This window comes from Benincasa hispida, chromosome 12 (genome assembly GCF_009727055.1).
Source record: "Benincasa hispida cultivar B227 chromosome 12, ASM972705v1, whole genome shotgun sequence".
Lineage (NCBI taxonomy): Eukaryota > Viridiplantae > Streptophyta > Magnoliopsida > Cucurbitales > Cucurbitaceae > Benincasa > Benincasa hispida.
The window spans coordinates 17,648,584-17,666,210 of NC_052360.1; the positions used below are offsets into that span (position 1 = coordinate 17,648,584).

Here is a 17,627-nt window from a genome sequence, read left to right on the forward strand (position 1 = left end):
AAGCTCTCTAGAGTGTAGAATTGTTGACCCCTACAAATGAAGAGAACTCCTCTATTTATAGGACTAGCTTGGGCTTGGTTGATCTATGGGTCTGGCCTTTGGGCCTAATTAGTTGGACTTGGGCATTCTTTGGCAACAAATTAAGCCCATTTTTGGGCTAACTGGACTATAATCCAAATTATAATATCAAATTAGGCCAAATTAATTTTACTCAATCTAACGCTTGTGATAAAAACACATGGCATCATTTGAACTTGTCTTCAACTTCAATTTGGGACACATGTCAACTTCTAATTGGTCCCAAATTCGATTATTTGGAATTTTGTTATTAATTTTGAGAAATGACGTGGCAATTTGTGATCGACCAAAAATTTCTCATTCAACAACGAGTTTTCATGTTTTGAAACCGATCCATGATACTTCATTATCTAACTTATCAAATAAATCCTTTTCAATATAGGTTAGAAGACAATCATTCATCTATTGACCTCCCATTTGATTACGCAATCAAGTCTTCATAATATTTATAGTAGAAAATATTCTCTACACTAGTTGTGGCAACAGGTAAAATCAATGTCAAAGTGAGTAATTTGTAAACTAATGGATTTAGACATGTCACACAGAGAAGCAATTCAGTATTTATTTTTGTAAAATGATTATTCAGCTCTTGAAGTTGCATATCAATGATGACATAGAAAACTTCAACACGATAATGATGTAAATTTGTAACTAGCTGAGAATTTCGCCTTTGCCATCCTCAAATTAGAAATATGATATCTATTTTAAGAACTTCAATATCATGGCTATGACATAAATTATGAACCATACTCAACAACGAATCCTAATCAAATTCTTTTGTTTTTTGCAGTATTTCTTTACAAATTTTGACTAAATTCATTGCATTCACAATATCTTAGACCAAAATCTGTAGGTAGTTCTTCTAGATTTATTTCTGTATAAGATTGATCAGAATCCAAAACATTTTTTTCTTTGAAAACAATGCCTCTACAAATTTTTCTTTTATACTCTCTTCATATTAATTTTGAATTGACTCTACAAAAGTATTAATAATAAGAATATTACATTCTATTATATAGATTTAAAATCATCAAAACTTAAAGTCTAAGAATATTTTAAAACTTACTTGTCAAGCTTGTATATCCATACGAGTGACAACAGATAATCCTCTAGCTTGAACTTTGACATTAATTTTAAAAACTTATACGAGTAATGTGAATGTAAAAATAACATGGAAGCAAATGAAAATATATATAGCGTAATGTAAATATAAAAATTATGTAAAAAAAATGAAAAAATCTTTTTAATAAAATGTTCTTGAGAGTTGAGATTGAAAAATTAATTTCGAAAATAAAAAAAAAAGTTTATAAACTATTCGGTTTTGTTGCCGATAAAAAAGAAAATATTGTTTGACTATTTATTTATTAAAAAAAAAAAAAGACACATTATATTTTAAAGAGCACATTGTTTGACCAACTTTCCTTTTATTAGGATTTACAAGAGTTTAAAATTTAAAAATCCATTAAAGATGATGGTAAAAAGTCATTTAAAATTCAAATAAAATGTTAATAAGGTATAGGAATTGAACCCTTACATTTCACCACACACTCCACACCAACAAGATAGCACCAATATTGTTATTTATGTTAAACTTATATATATATATATATATATATCACTTTATAATTTATACTAAAAATACAAAAGATGGATAAATTGAGGGGGTCACGTGCCTCCGACCTCTACGTAGCTCCGCCCATGTTTACATCCATACGAAGTTGCAAATGTGCAATGTCAAATTTTAATATATTGATAAAACATTCAAATAATTGGGATTCCAATTCACTTAAGTACCATAGATACAATCACCCAATTTTATGTTTAAAAAATAAATCAACAGGTGGAATGGGATTAAAAACGAAACAAAAACATAAAATAAAAAGTGGAGAACACACAAGAGAGAATTATCTTGAAGAATTTATTTCACCTAATCAACCAATACTTCTATTAATTAATTAAACAGTCGAGATTGATCATGTTAAAATCCCATAAGTTAAGAAGATAAAGATTATATAACTGCAATATTATGGAACCAACATCCTTATTTATAGCTTTTAATAACATGGGAGAAATTAAGAATAAATATGTCAAGGGCCTTGGAGCCAAAACTTACCGCTAAACGTTAATTTATAGCAACACGCCTGAAAATATGTCACAAAAAACAACTATTAGCGGCAAAGTCGAAATCAATGTTACTAAATTTTTTTGTGACATTTTATCGTATGTCACAAAATGTTTTGATCTTTAACAATATGTTACTTCGCCAATAAAGGTTTTTTTTTTTTTTTTTTTTTTTTAAAAAAAAGGGAAATAGTTAAAAACTAAAATGATATTTTACCTCATTAAATTTTCGTTTCCCTCCCCCTTTCCCCTCACATTGTCTTTTTCCCACCCTTTATCTATTTTTCCTCTCTCCCTTCCTCTCTATTGAAGAAAGAAAGAAAGAATCCAAACCCTCTCCCCCTCCCTCTCTATTGAAAGTTCCTATGTTATCCTCTTTGCTTAGTATCTTGTTCTCCATCAATCCCAGATTACTTGCAGATCGATGAACCTACGATGAGTTGCAGCAATGATTTACAAACTCTAGCAACCAATTTTTATGTGGCCTAGTCTACGCGTTGATGGTGTGCTTAACTAACCCACGAATCTCCCTCGCTTTCAGGAAGTGCGACAACAATGAAACCTCCAGATCTAACTTTTGACGCGAGTGCCCACTTCATTTAGGTTCGTAGCATGGTGTCCTTTCTTTTCAACGAGCTCTAGCATCTTCCATCGACGTTTTTAACCTTGGGTTCGACTTCCTGGTGCTACTCACACTCCAATTTCAGCTCAAATCAAATTACCCATAGCGTTTAAGGTTTAAATCTGTGAGTTTGGATGCTTTCGAATGCTAGCCAACAAGTTCGAAGTTGTTCTTAAGATTCAATGAGTATCATTACCCTTTCGCTCTTTCAAATTGGTTTTAAGCGTTCAAATTAGTTTATAAATACTTGCAATTCTTCTTTTGTTATGTTTCGGTCAATCCTGGAATATTTAGTTAAGGTTCTATAAGTATCTTACGTTTTTTATAAGTTTTTCAAGTGAATTTTTCGTTAAGTTTTTTCATGGTTTCCATTGAGTTGGATGTATTTATAAGTTTTTTGGTTTATGTTTATATATTTTACAAAATTCTAGTTATTGTGTTTTAATTTCATGAGAATCATTAACTTGTTGAGTTTATGTTAAGTTGTTTATGTGTGCCTTTGTGTTTATGTTTATACATTTTGCCAAATGAATTTGAAATTTATTAGTCTTTCCTCTTAGTTTAAAAACTTTCAGGACGGAAGTAGGAAGATGCTTGAGTTCAAATTGGGTGTGGTGAAGTCGACAACTTCATTAGAAAAAAGTAAGTGTGGTGAAATTGACGATGAAACTTCTTGAAGTATGTAAGCTAAAAAAGACAATTATTTAGGATCAACAAGTAATTTCAATTTACAGTTTTAGAGTCTTATACTTATTATAGTTACCACTTTTTTTTTTAATCTTTGTAAGTTGACTAGCTTATGGAGGGACGAATAATTATATTACTTTTGTTGAAGCAAAAGAGTTAATTGTTATGTTTGTAGAAAGTTGTGTATGAAAATATCTTATTACTTTTATTATATCCATATAGATATTTGTTAGTCAACCTTCTTCGATATCGATCAGTAACCCTATAATTTTGGTTTTCAACAGATATTATAGTTTAGTTTTGTACTACTCATAACATGTTTACATATTAAATTGAAAATTAGTTCTTTAATTAATCAAATACTTTTTCCGACACTTACATATATTGCAAAGGATACTTGCAATGACCATTGATCCAGATTTGACAACAATCTTATATGTTACTAAAGCTTAACTTTTAGAGACGAATCTTCAACATCACTATATAACACAAATAACGACAAAATATGTGTTGCTAAAAGTATGCTTTTAGTAACGAGTTAGCATCAGTAAAAGTCATGTTTTAACGGCGCATAGTATATCACTGAAACTTTTGACTATGCGGCTACTGCAACATTCACATCGACACGCTTTTACACATTGCTAATACTTTTAACGCAGTTTTTTTACTTTTAGCAATGCGGTTACTCGTCACTGAAAGCTATTTTTCTTTTAGTATTCAGAGAGTCCTGAATATATAAGTTACTTAAACTCTTAATATTTAACTTTTATAATCATGTTATTCTAATGTTTTAAACTATTTAGAGGATTAAAAGTTTGATAAGCTAAACATGTTCTCCAACATCACTCTAATACACTTTGGAAATCTATAAAGATAAAATTGTTTTGGCTATATTTTAATATACTCTATCAAAATTGCATTGATCAAATCGATATCTAAAGTATATTGTTTTCTAATTTTTTTTATATATAGTGTTTTCGATACTATGTGTAAAAATATATACAAAATATTGCAAAACTCTAGTACACATATATAATGTTGTAAGTGTTTTTTTATTCATCCTTATGTTATAATGAAATTTATAATTTATTCGTAGGTTATGTTTATTTATTTATACACAAAATATTGCAAAACTCTAGTACACATATGTAATGTTGTAAATATATACACAAAATATAGCAAAACTATGCAATGTTGTAGGTGTTTTTTATTCATCCTTATGTTATATGGAATTTATAGTTTAGTTGTAGGTTATGTTTATTTATTTATATGTAGGTTAACGGAAAAAAAATGCATATGAACAAGAAAGAAATTTACAATGTTTGAATAGAATAGTGTGTATATATTATATGAATATATATTTTAAATATGTGAAGGGCTACTCTTTTATGTGTTTGTTCATAGAATTGATGTAAGTATGTGAGATCTGTTAAATTCAGGGTTTTTTTTTGGCATTTTTTATTCAATAGAATTGTTAGATGTTGCTAATTGTGATTTGTGTCTAATATAGAAGTGTTGAATGCAATATGTTGGGAGTGTGATGTGTGTGCAATAAAAATATTGAATGTCTCTCAATATAGTTTATTGGAACTGTGGTTTATGCTGAATAGAAGTGCTAAATATTGATTAATGAAGTTTGTTGGTGTGTTATGTATATAATACAAGTATTGATTGTTTCACATATGGGTGGAAAAGGGAGAAAAAAATTGTTCGTTAGAACGTGTGCAAAGTTCTTTTTTATTAAATTTTTAAGAAAAATGATGACGAACATCTCTAGGTAGGAAGACCTCAACTCTTTCCACACCTCTAGATATTGGTATCCATGACGTACATATAATAACTTAGTAACTAATTTTTAATGTCAAGCATACATTTCATGTCGATCTGACATAATATATGACTGTCATCGTATGATAAAAAACCTATGTTGATCAATAACAATCGATACAATGTTGGTTGTCTGATTGACACCGTATCCCTAATTTTGTAGTTGTGGATTCTTAGGTTGAGCCAAAGACATCTCTACATAATTTTGAAATCAGAAAGTTATTTTTTAAGTTATTCTCTTTCAGTCCTTAATAAATTTTTCTTTTTAGACACTCCCATAAGATAAACATCAATGAGCAAAGATTATATACGAATCATTCTATAAGATTTTTATGCAAAATCGTTAAATCACATGATTTGCAGTCAAACAAACAAAAAACAAAAAAAACAAAAAAAAGGCTCCATTTCAAACACAAGTTTGAGTTGTTTAGAAGCAAAAGTCGTTATTTGCTAAATAAACGATGAAGTGGCCATGGTCTCCTAGGAACAAGGCAAACTTGAAATGATGTTTATAACTTCTTTGTTGGACTCCCATTTATGATCATAAACCCTAAAAATAGAGTCCTCAACGACGAAAAACCACTACCCATTTCTTTTATTCTTCAAGAGCTTTGTTTTTTATACCCAAGTCGACAGAACCTACAAATTACAATGACAACTACAAATTACAATGACAACTATAAGGGGTTGTTTAGAACACTGAATTGAGATATAGAATTATGTGAAGTTCATATATCTGTGGAGTTCATATGTTTGTATTTGAGGTGTAGAATTGTTTTGTCTGAGTTTATATGTTTGTGTTTGGGGTGCATAGTTGAGTTTATAATCTACTTTTACGATTATTATTTTTGTTTTGAAACTTTTTTTATTAAATAATTCTACCTTTTTTAATTAAATATGATTAGCAATTTTTCAACATATATTTTTTTTTAAGTTTGTGTTTCTTTATTTTATTTGTTTTTATTATTTTTCTTTTTGTAATGAACAACAATTAACTAACTGCATTTCTTACAAAAATATGGTTAAATAAAATGGGAACCAAAGAGAAATCAAAACCTTTTATTCCTAATTTTTTTCTATGAATTTCATCTTCGTCATTCTCTTATTCTTTTTCTTCTTCCTTCTATTTTTGCTCTATATTTTTCTTCTGTCATGATTTTTTTAGTTTAATCTCTCCCATCATTTTAGTAATCAATGTAATGTTTTAAAGAGATCTTTGAGTAGAAGCTAAACGTCCAAATTCTATTTTGATTGAAAAAAATTATATTTACAGTAAATATACAAGATATGTATTCAATAATAAATTACAGTATGCTTGTTAAAAAGAAATAGAGTTCAAGAATACTACTTTTGAAGAACCCTTCTTCTTGTATATCTCTCGATCTATCACGAACCTCGAAATAACAAACCTTGAAAATTTTCTTCAAGAACTTCACGAACCAAAACAGAAGACACAACCATTAGGAGCTTTCGCTATACTCAGGGTGAGAGTCTGGGAGTTGTGGGCTCTGACTATTTTGGTTAGGAGGATGAGTTTTAGTCTGAAGGAGGAAGAAGATTAAGGAAGAACACACAGAATGATTCTGTGATTTTTCTATCGTATAGAAAATGGCCTTCAATCATGTACTGTTTCTTGATTGTATGGAAGAAAAGAAAACTATTTTCCATTTATTCCAATTGCCACAAAAATTAATTAACCATCCACTAAGGTGGTTGGAGAGAAATTAGGAAAATTTTTAAAAAATTAACATAAATAAATATGATAACTAACTTATCATATCTTATTTATATTAAACTATATGTTATATCAAATATAATACATAATCTATAGTTGAACTCTTCTTACCACAACTATATTTTTGTGTCCATCAGATATAACCAATCATGAGTACGATGACCCTTCACAGATGCTCGTAAATACAGCTGGGCCAATTTACCGTTTTTCCCCTATAGTTACATCTCACTCCTTAAGTACCATTGATTCCTCTAATGAACAATACAACATAGTCCAACTATGTGTGAACACCTACTCTCGGGCTAAGAGAAGGTGTATGGCGCCACATCGTTCAAGCCCTGAAATCAACCCTTAAGGGAGGTATCTATCTACTTGCCCCTGCTTCGGGGAATGAGTAGATTACATCCTGTGTAGCTGAGTTCCCAGCTCCCAAATTAGAAGAATCCCCAAAATGGTAGGTTTGAGTTGGCGACCTGGCCACTCGCACCCATACAAATTAAAGGACCGCCCTCAATGGTAGGAGTTCCCAACTCATTCAAGATTGAGGTCATGTTACCTATGGTCATCCTAGTGAAGTGAAGTCTCTGTCATGAACGTTGTTATATAACGAGACGTTAACATTTTGTGGTCAGGCTTATACAAACTCTTTGTATAGGACGCCCCCGCTTGCATGTTCCCTACACAAATGATCAAGATCATACCATTTGTGACAAGTCACAATACTTGTGACCATTCCACAAAGCGGGTCGCATCTGTAGCGTTACCAAGATAAGGTTTCCCTTCTATATCCATATACTATAGGCCATTTTGGTTATCTTTTAAGACGTGATCCACTTGTATGTCACCACATACATGCTTAAGTTACATACAGATAACCAGGGATTTTAGGTTTATTTGTTTGTGGTAAAGCAAACAACTGAGCAAAATCAAGAAGTGAAGTAAAATATCATATATTATACATCACAAGCGTTCGTACAAATTGTTTACAAACTACAGGACAAGAGACTTTAGGGCATCAACCCAACAAGTTGGCCATGTCAAAGTGTTCGTCAAAGTTGGTTCTCGGAGTGTAGTCATTCAAAACATTGGAAGAAGGGAGAGTTGAGATGAGTTGATAAAATATACCAACTCAACTCTAAAGTTAATGGACCAAACAATTAGTTGGTATATTATACAAACTCAATTAACTCATGTTGGTGAGTCAAATACCTCCTAAGAGACTTTCACGAGGGTCCCCCCCACGTATATTTTATATATGGTTTGCGAGGTTGGGGCTTTTGTTTATTCATTACTGGTATATATGGTCAATTCAATGTAAACAGTGTTTTATGGCTTGCATACATAAGGGGCTTGTGGATTTAATGCATTGTTTTTATATATTTATGAAAACTAAATTTATAAACATTAACTCCCAATATTTTGGTGCATCTCAAATTGTACTGGATGAGAAATGTCACTTGATTTGTCAGTTATCGAGTGTCTTCAAGAACTAATGCACCATCGATGGAAATAATCGTTGTAGTTGTGGATGTCACCGTTGCATGTTGGTGATGTGGGTGTTGGAATTGGAGGAAGAGGCTCGGGTAGATCTATAATTTTAATTAAAGGGAACCTTATTTATAATTAGTACAAATAATTTATAAGTAATTCTAAAATATCATAAATTAATTGACTTTGGTACGTCATAATTATCCTCAACAAGATTATGAAACATCTATATAATAACTTCATTTTTCAGTGAATCTTCACATTATTTTAAAAATCCAAAAAAAAAAAAAAAAAAAACTGAAACATAGAACACAAATGACTTAAACTAAATGTATAAAAATAATTGAAACAGGAAAAGTATATGTATAACCAAAAATAAATAAAAACATGAAAAGTATGCACACAAATGAAATAACAAACTTCAAAAGATAAACAAAAAACAATAAAAGATCTTACTTCACAAGTTCACAAACTAAAAGAAGTTGAAAAATGAGCTAATAAAAGTTGGCAAGGCACAATTAACCCCTAACCGAGTCGGCTAAAGCCGGACCGGTTCGGTCTATCAAACTCTAAACCAGATCCGAACCGTCCGGTTAGTTCGGTGCTCTTCACCCCTATTATTAGATATAAAAACGTAGAATTTTTGTATTCCTTATTTTTGTTCTTGTTGGCGTTCAAACCCTAGCATCAGCACCACACAATTTCTTTTCCATAGATTCTCAAAACTTCAAAGAGTTGCTGAATTAGGTTTTTTTTCTTCAAGTCATAGATTTCCCTTCTTCTGTGTTCCTTTGGAAAATATTTCCACAACATGGATGCTCAGAGAGCTCTTCTGGATGAACTCATGGGTTCAGGTTCTCATCTGATCAAACTCGTCCTTTTGATTTTGCGGAAAATTTCGTTCCAATTTGATTCCATTATGTGTTATTGATTATTGATTTTATGGAGTATCTAGTTAGAGAGGAATAGAAATGTCTCTGTTAGTATAGAGGAATTTGGAAGGGAATGTGGGTACTATCCACCAGGCGTGCAATTTTTCACTTTATGTTTCCCTTTTTCTAATTACCAACATGGGTTTTCTTATTTGTAATTTTCTTTTTCGTTTTCTTCAGATTTCTTGTTGCCATTTGATCTTTCTTGTTGCTTTCTTGTATTTTCGTGTGTCTCATCTCCTCCTTCAAATTTCTGTGGTGAAAGTTGTCTTTGCTTCAAACTAAGTGACTAATTTTGCAATTGTTTTGGTTTTCTAGCGCGTAATTTAACAGAGGAAGAACGAAGAGGATACAAGGAAGTTATGTGGGATGATAAGGAGGTCTGCGGGTTCTATATGGTTCGGTTTTGCCCACATGATCTTTTCGTAAATACTCGGAGCGACCTTGGTGCGTTGTTTTCTTTTTTATGTTAAAAGCATAACTCTGGTCTATGTGAAATTTCTAAGTGAACAAAGTCCAATAAGGAGAAGTCAGTAGCAGTTGTTGAAGATAATGGTAAAATGCTTATTCTGTGTATGTTTTCATATGCTGTTTTATTACTTCTCAATGTTTATTCTTATCTGATAAGATTCTGATTTGTGTTTATAGGTCTGCTTAAATAGTAAAGACAAATATATGTTGGTTTATCTTTTCTTTGCAGAATTTTGTTTTCCCTCCCCTATTTTAACTAAGAAACCTTTTCCTTGCAGACTATCGGTTTATACTGTTGAGTAATTTGTATCTAAGATTGAATTCTTGTTTCTGCTTTTTGTATCAGGTCCTTGTCCTAGGATACATGACCAGAAATTGAAAGAAAGGTGACAACCAAGTTCCAAATTTGAGTGCTTGTATAACCCCTCTGCTAGCTTTGTGTCATGAATCTTTCATAATAAAAAAGCTTCGTGTCATGAATTTTTATCTTCTTTATATAATAGATTTAGTAGTTGTTATTGCATGTGGTCATAAAACAAAGCTTCTGTTTTCGCTATTTATATTTTGACTACTTTCTTTAGAGGTCTGCAAATTGCACTTGCTATATTCTGGGAAATATAAGATAATAACATTTGATGGGCTTGATTTTCATGGGTGGTGATTGTCTGTTGTTTTATACATCCACGTTCCAGTTTCCTGTTCGTGATGTCGTTTTATCAATTCCTGGTTGTATATTACACTATTACTACATTCTTACATGTTGTATGCATGTACATATCTTCCCCTCGTGGAATTTAAAAAATCATCATATGGTCTTCTCTTAATAGAAAAGGAGTATCTTGTTGTGAGATTTGTGCTTTATTTTCCAATTGGAGCATTATGGACTAATTATTTTCAATCTTCATGAATGTTGTCGATGAATTTTAAGGTCGGAAAAATATAGTACATTGAAGCAACTTGGAAAGAAATAGCTTGCAAATAGAAATGAGTCCTAAATTTATATGCTTAATTTCAAGCCTATCTTATGATGTATAATTTCTTAATTGTGTGATACCTTCATCTCTTTTCAGTTACTTTTCTTTGATAGTATAAAGTGTTATTATTAAGGTTCATGCTATGGCGAGAAGTGGGTTGCCTCTCACTTTCATTGCCAACCCCAATTATGGTGCGCATCTTTATTAAGGTACACGCCATGGTAGCAACTTCATCACCATGAACACGATGTTCGTGAGGGCATGGTGATGCTCCTTTGCATTTGGAGGATGTGGGCAGAAGGCCTTTGAGTATCCTCTGACAAATGCAAAGAGTAAGGACATTAAGGAAAAAGGCAGATCAACAGCTTCAGCTTGTGTTAATGTTCTCTGTGTGAAGCTTGAACCTGGGGCTTCTCCCTCTCTCTACATAGTTTGTGAATCAATTGAATTAGTGGTTTCTATTATATGTTGCCTTATTTGGAGCTATGAATCTGAGAAATATCTTTCTGATTCCTTTGACATAAGTATCGCGTCATTTTTATGGATAGAAGAGCTTCACTTTACTAATTTCTTTTAAACTGGAAGAGTAATGTTCCTGAAAGGAAGTAATCTTCTTGGATGGCTTGAGCAGCATTATTGACATCTAGTATGGGCATCTTGAAACATTGTTTGGTCTTACCGATGTGCTTATTTTGAGCGTATCTTTGGTTTTCCAGGAATAAAAAGTTTCTTCAGATTCTTATCCGTTTCTACATATGGAATTAGTTAATACATGCTTTGAAATATGTTTAAAATGAATGCATTTTAACTGTAGTTATAAAAGAAATACACAAATTCTTATCTTTTATTAATGTTTTCTTAATTTTATTTTTGAATATCTCAGCTTTGAAAAGTCACCCAGGCATGATGCTTACGTTCCCAAATTTGAGGCTGAACTTGCTCAGTTTTGTGAGAAATTGGTTAGTGCTATATGCTTAAGATTGATGGTGTAGGTCTGATGTCTGTACTCTATTTCTCTCTTTTAATGGAAACTACAATCATTTAAACAGGTAATGGACTTGGATCGACGTGTTAGGCGTGGACGAGAGCGTCTTGCCCAAGAGGTTGAACCTGCACCACCCACTCCACTGTCAGCCGAGAAGTCGGAGCAATTATCTGTGCTGGAGGAAAAAATAAAGAATTTATTGGAACAGGTGGAGGCCCTTGGTGAAGCGGGTAAAGTTGATGAAGCTGAAGCACTGATGAGAAAGGTGCTTATCCAAGCTGGGTTCCCTTCAGCATTCCAGACACCATTGAATAGACATTATTTGAAATGAATGACTTAAATGAGGAGCAATTCCTCTTATCCAAAAAAAATGAGGAGCAATTCCAGAATCTCTCCCATTAAACATTTGCATAAATCACAAATTCACAATGTAGTTTATATTACTTAGTGTATATTGGTTACATTCCACATTGAAAAACAGGACATCTCTAGAACTACTCTATCCAAAAAACAAGAAATTAGTCAGTAGGGGATAGAAACAGTTATTCTTATTGGACTTATATTTTCTTCTTTTCAGGTGGATTCACTCAATACTGAAAAAACAGCCTTGACTCAACAAACCCAAAATGACAAGGTACTGATGCTTGCTCAAGAGAAAAAAATGGCCCTTTGTGAGATATGTGGTTCTTTTCTTGTAGCAAATGATGCTGCAGAGAGAGTTCAGTCTCACGTCACAGGTAAGCAGCACGTTGGTTATGGTATGGTCAGAGATTTCATCACTGAGCACAAGGTAAGGCATTCCTAAAACTAAATGAGAGTTAAACCATTTTTCTTTTTGATGAAATATGTTTAAGTGGGTGTCACCTGGCAGGAAGCAAAGGAGAAAGCAAGGGAAGAAGAAAGATTAGTTAGGGAGAGAGAGGCAGAAGAACGGAGGAAGCAGAGAGAAGAGCTTGAGAGAAGAAAGAGAAGTGGCTCTAGTGACGACAAATATCGTGACAGAGAGCGAGACAGGGATCGAGATAGGTATCGCGAACGAGACCGAGATCGTGTAAGGTCTAGAAGAGGTGGCCGTGATGAAATAAGAGGAATGGATTGGAGGTCTAGGAATGGAAGAGATGGAGGTAGAGATAGGTATCGCGATCGGAGCAGGTCAAAATCCCCTGTAAGACGTGGTCCCAGGAGATCATCTAGAAGTCCAGTGCGCCCATAACTATGAACTGTGTTGGTGGGAGGTCTGAGCTTTGGGACTAATTGAGGTAGATCTCTTCATGTTCGAAGCTTATGAATGTATGCTTTGGTCCTCAAGTTACTTTGTTAGTATTGGTGAAACTTTTTTTGCTATCTCACAGCTGTGTTGACTGTATCATCTCCCTTTCATCATTATTATTAGAGGAGAAAAGGGTTGAGGTAGGTACTTTTTTTGTGACTTCTTCAAGTATAGTTTGACTTTTGATTTGCACATTTTTTATAATAGATTCTTATAAAAGACAGTTCAACGTCTCTTCTACTTTTTCATATTGGGTGAGCTTGCACTACTTCGGTGTTTGTCACGTGTTTAATAGGCCAGGACAAAATATATGCATATTTGACTACTGCTGAGAGGGCCGACGTTTATTTTCTCATTTTTGAGGTAACATTATAAATCTTATCTCTTTCTTAAGACCATTTGATCAACAATTCATGTTATCAACCCTGCATCCGAGGTGTATTTTGGTCTTCAAATGATATGTATATTACTAGTGAGCGTGATTATTTGTTGCCCATGTTTTCTAAAGTATATATATTATCTGGTGTTGAGAATAGAATCTAGGGGAACGTGGGTAGTATTAGCATCATGGTGGAACATGCCTTGTTCTTTTTTTAGCAGAATGGAAGTTTGTATTACATAAATGGAGCTCGATAATACCTACTAAAAGGAGGTATAACTTTTATTGAGTACAGTGCTTTCCGCATCCAAATTCTGGTTTCGTGAAAGAAGTGGGAAGAAGTATGAGATAGCTTCATGAAATGTGCAACTTTATGTGGTGCTTGAAGGTAAAATTTGATTGTTAATCTGTAAAATAGCATGATCTTTAATCCATACAGTTTGCAGGAAGTGTATTGGGCATTTTTTTCGGTAGCCTGCCTGTGGAACAAACTCGGTAAGGAATGATCCGTGCAGGGAATTTATTTTGCGAAGTAGATGGTATTTGCTGAACCATTTGAATGCGCCAATATGGTAATTTCCAAACCATTTGATTCGCGTTGATATGGGAACTTTGGAGATATAGGTTCTGTGTCACGTGTTCGATACTTGCTGAAGTTCATCCCTTTATTGATGGGAATCTGAGAAATTGTTTTAGAACATTGGGGACAAGTTAACAGAGCAACTGTTGTTTCTTTTGTTCTCAAACTTTGTCTATAGTTGTCCATTTTCGTCTTCAATCAAATAAGTAAGAAGGCCAGATGGTTGATTTCTTTGTTCTTAAATTTTGATTGAGAGATGGCTTTTAAAAAAACTATCCGTCAAGCGGGAATGCCAAAACTTGGAAATTAGTTTTGATCAAAACTGACGAGATGCATATTTGGAGCAACTATACTTTGAAATACAGCAGATTCCTTCATGATATTAATATCATACATTTTTAACCCTTCTATACTTTTGGTTTTATGAGTAATATATATGTTCTGTTAAAAAATACTTTGGCGCCCCCAGTCTTATGAAAGTAGCACATCTTTAAAAGAAATTTTAGTCAAGGCTAAAGGTTAAGTTACAGAAAATATGTGACATTTGTATTTTTAATAGACAGTTTTGAATTTTCTAAAATTTCAATGATGCCTTTGAATTTTAACAAAATGTTCAAAAGCACCTTAGTTTTGGATGGAATCGAAAATTTCAATAATACATTTAATTTTTGGAAAATTTTTATAGATAAAAAAAAATGTAAAAACTATCTAAAGAAATAGCAAAAAGAAAATATTGATCGATACTAATAGATTTTTATATATATGTGGTTTGGTTTGGTTTCAAATTTGGTTTTGGTATTTTTAAAAAATCTATGTTATATTTTTTTAAATTAAAAAATGGTTCGATTCGGTTTTAAATTTGGTTTTGTTCTTTAAATTAAAAATGGTATGGTTTCTCTTTTTTTAATATATATATTTATGTATATTAGTTAAAAATTTGGTTTGGATTCAAATTTGGTTTTTAAAATTGAAATCAAATCGAATCAAATTAATTCGGTTTCAAAATTTCTTCAAATTAAATGGAATCACATTTTTCTGTTTAGTTTTTTGTTCGATTTGGTTAAGTGTTTAGAAACGGTTTGATTTGTATGGTTTGAATGGCCGCTCCTAATAAAGAGTGTTACAAGATGGAGGTTAAAATTGTTCATACTTATTTTCGAAATATGTTCCATATCTTGAGTGAGCTATTCTAATCTATTCTAGTTGGAGCTCCTAACGTCCATTTATTCTTTATGTTTTTTTCATATTTCAGTATTTTTCAATTAAATAAATAATTTATTTATTTAACTATTAATATTTGGTTAGTTTTGCATCATGCCAAAATAAGTTTAGTTCAACCGGTATAGAGTATCGTTAATGATCAAATGATTTATGGTGTTAAAAAGAGGAAAAACCAAGCCACATAATATCAGGGTTGATTATCACTAGTTTTTTTAATAGGTAAAATATCATTTAATCTCTAAACTATAGGTCTTGTTCTATTTTATTTTATTTTTTCAATTGTCTAAATGTAATTCTATTGTTTTGATCAATTGTAAAATTAGCTCTTATATTTTGAGAAAATATCAAGTTGTATTCCTAAACTTTAGGGTTTGCATCAATTTAAACAATGAACTAATAATTGTATCAATTTAAACTCTAAACTTTTGTAAGTGTATCAATTTATACTGTTCAATTTAGGAAAACTTGGTGGGAATTTTATAATTTTACTAATTAAATCTCTAAATTTTTATAAATTGATAAATTTAGACTTTTAGTTAGAATTTCTTTTGAGAATTGTTCATGCATTCATTGTAATCGTCTATTTTAAAATACAAAAATTATTTGGAGTAGTGTACACACGTTTGAGACAATGCATATGTGATTTGCAAACTTAACCGTAATGAAATATTATTGATTGATTTATGAAAATTAAGGAGTTTAGTTGACTCAAATCAAATGTTTTGGATGATAATAGTGAATCAAATGTGGAGGAGGGTGTAATTTGATACAGTTACAAAATGTCAGGATTTAAATCGATATAATTATTAGTTTAATTGATGCAACATGTATCAATTGATTATTGACATTTGTCCCTATATCTTTTTTCTATGAGGTTGATTTCTACTAAAACTCAGAAAACAATAAAAGTAATTTTCATTCAACAGCACAATGTGAAAATGCACTTAAAATTTATAGCTACATTTTATTGTATTATTGGAAAAGTTAATAATAAAAAAGTGAATTTGATATTTACTAAAAGTTCATTGAATAAGATATAATAATAGGGAATAAATTGATACATTATTTATTATTCTTGATATCGTGATTATATGTGATAGGGGTGTTTAAAAAATCCGATAACGTGAAAAAATCGATCAACCCATTTGGGTTGGGTTATCAACTCATTTGGGTTGGATTGAGTTCAAATAAATGAACATTTTATGGGTTGGGTTGGTTTATGGGTTTACCTAATATAACCCAAATCAACCCGAATTTATTATTAACTTTAAAATATATATTTTTTAATATTTATAACACGATTATTTATACATATATTGATTTTAATTTTATTTAATTCCAATATTTTTTGAATAATTTATTCTTCAATAACTCTTAAAAATAGTTTTTTTTTGTACTTTAGAAAGAAAATTTTCACTATATAAATTGAAATTGAGTTGTTAATCTTAATTAAATATATGAAAATAATTATATTAGAATTTTAGAACAAAATTTTAGATAAATGATCCGATTAACCCGAACCAACCCAATCCAACCCAACCCAACCTAACACAACCCAAATATTTCATGGTTGGGTTGGGTTTATTTTTTAATAAAGGTTATTTGGATTAAAAAAATTTATAATTCGAACAATTGGGTTGAAAATAAATTAACTATATATTTATAGGCAGGCAACGTGTAACAAAGAGTTGAGATGGCCGAGTTGGTCTAAGGCGCCAGATTAAGGTTCTGGTCCGAAAGGGCGTGGGTTCAAATCCCACTCTCAACACTCTTATTTTATTTTATTTTATTTCAAATAGTTTTTATCTTCTCTTTCTTGAATAATCGAGAAGCCCCCGTTTGGGCCAGGCCTTAAACTCTTTGCTTTTATGTTGGGCCGGCCCAATTTCCATTATGCTTAACTCACGAATCTAACATGAGAAATTGAAATGTATTGCTAGATTTGAAATCCCACTCTCAACAAACGTGGTATGAAATTTGAAAAAGGACTATTTTTCAATTGTTTTTTTTAAAAAATCTACATTTAAGGTTTAAATACTACTATATTTTCTGTACTTTCGATTTTGTTTATTTTAGTTCCTATATTTCTGAAATTGTTTCAAACTTTTTTTTTAATTCTTATACTTTCAATTTTGATTCATATTGATTCTCGTACTCTTAAAAAGTTACTTTGTTTTTGTTACTCTTTATAAGTGAAATAAAAGTAAAAATAAAGAGACCAAAATGTTCCCTTTTTAAAAGTACAAGTATTAAAATA

The 17,627-nt window shown here is 31.4% G+C and overlaps 1 protein-coding gene, 1 long non-coding RNA gene and 1 other non-coding gene across 8 annotated transcripts; all 3 read left to right on the top strand.

Moving 5' to 3' along the window:
- The first annotated feature begins 2,455 nt into the window (after positions 1 to 2,455).
- On the top strand, positions 2,456 to 3,710 carry LOC120067791. The gene is made up of 2 exons (XR_005479019.1): positions 2,456 to 2,802; positions 3,382 to 3,710. It is a non-coding gene; the product is annotated as an uncharacterized LOC120067791 (long non-coding RNA).
- Positions 3,711 to 9,211: 5,501 nt separating this feature from the next.
- Positions 9,212 to 14,392, top strand: LOC120066982 (luc7-like protein 3). Of its 6 annotated transcripts, XR_005478898.1 has the most exons (10): positions 9,212 to 9,412; positions 9,809 to 9,937; positions 10,308 to 10,347; positions 11,819 to 11,894; positions 11,985 to 12,185; positions 12,498 to 12,710; positions 12,792 to 13,179; positions 13,273 to 13,330; positions 13,486 to 13,553; positions 13,865 to 14,392. XR_005478898.1 is itself a non-coding variant. In XM_039018320.1 (8 exons), the coding sequence occupies exons 1-7, from the start codon at positions 9,370 to 9,372 to the stop codon at positions 13,131 to 13,133; spliced, it is 1,044 nt and encodes a 347-aa protein (XP_038874248.1). In that variant the 5' UTR covers positions 9,212 to 9,369; the 3' UTR covers positions 13,134 to 13,179; positions 13,273 to 14,392. The 6 variants fall into 6 exon arrangements, 1 of the variants encoding a protein (XP_038874248.1); XR_005478896.1 differs by having other exon boundaries at positions 13,273 to 13,553; XR_005478897.1 differs by having other exon boundaries at positions 13,486 to 14,392.
- Positions 14,393 to 17,057: 2,665 nt separating this feature from the next.
- On the top strand, positions 17,058 to 17,138 carry TRNAL-AAG. The gene has a single exon. It is a non-coding gene; the product is annotated as a tRNA-Leu (tRNA).
- Positions 17,139 to 17,627: the final 489 nt, after the last annotated feature.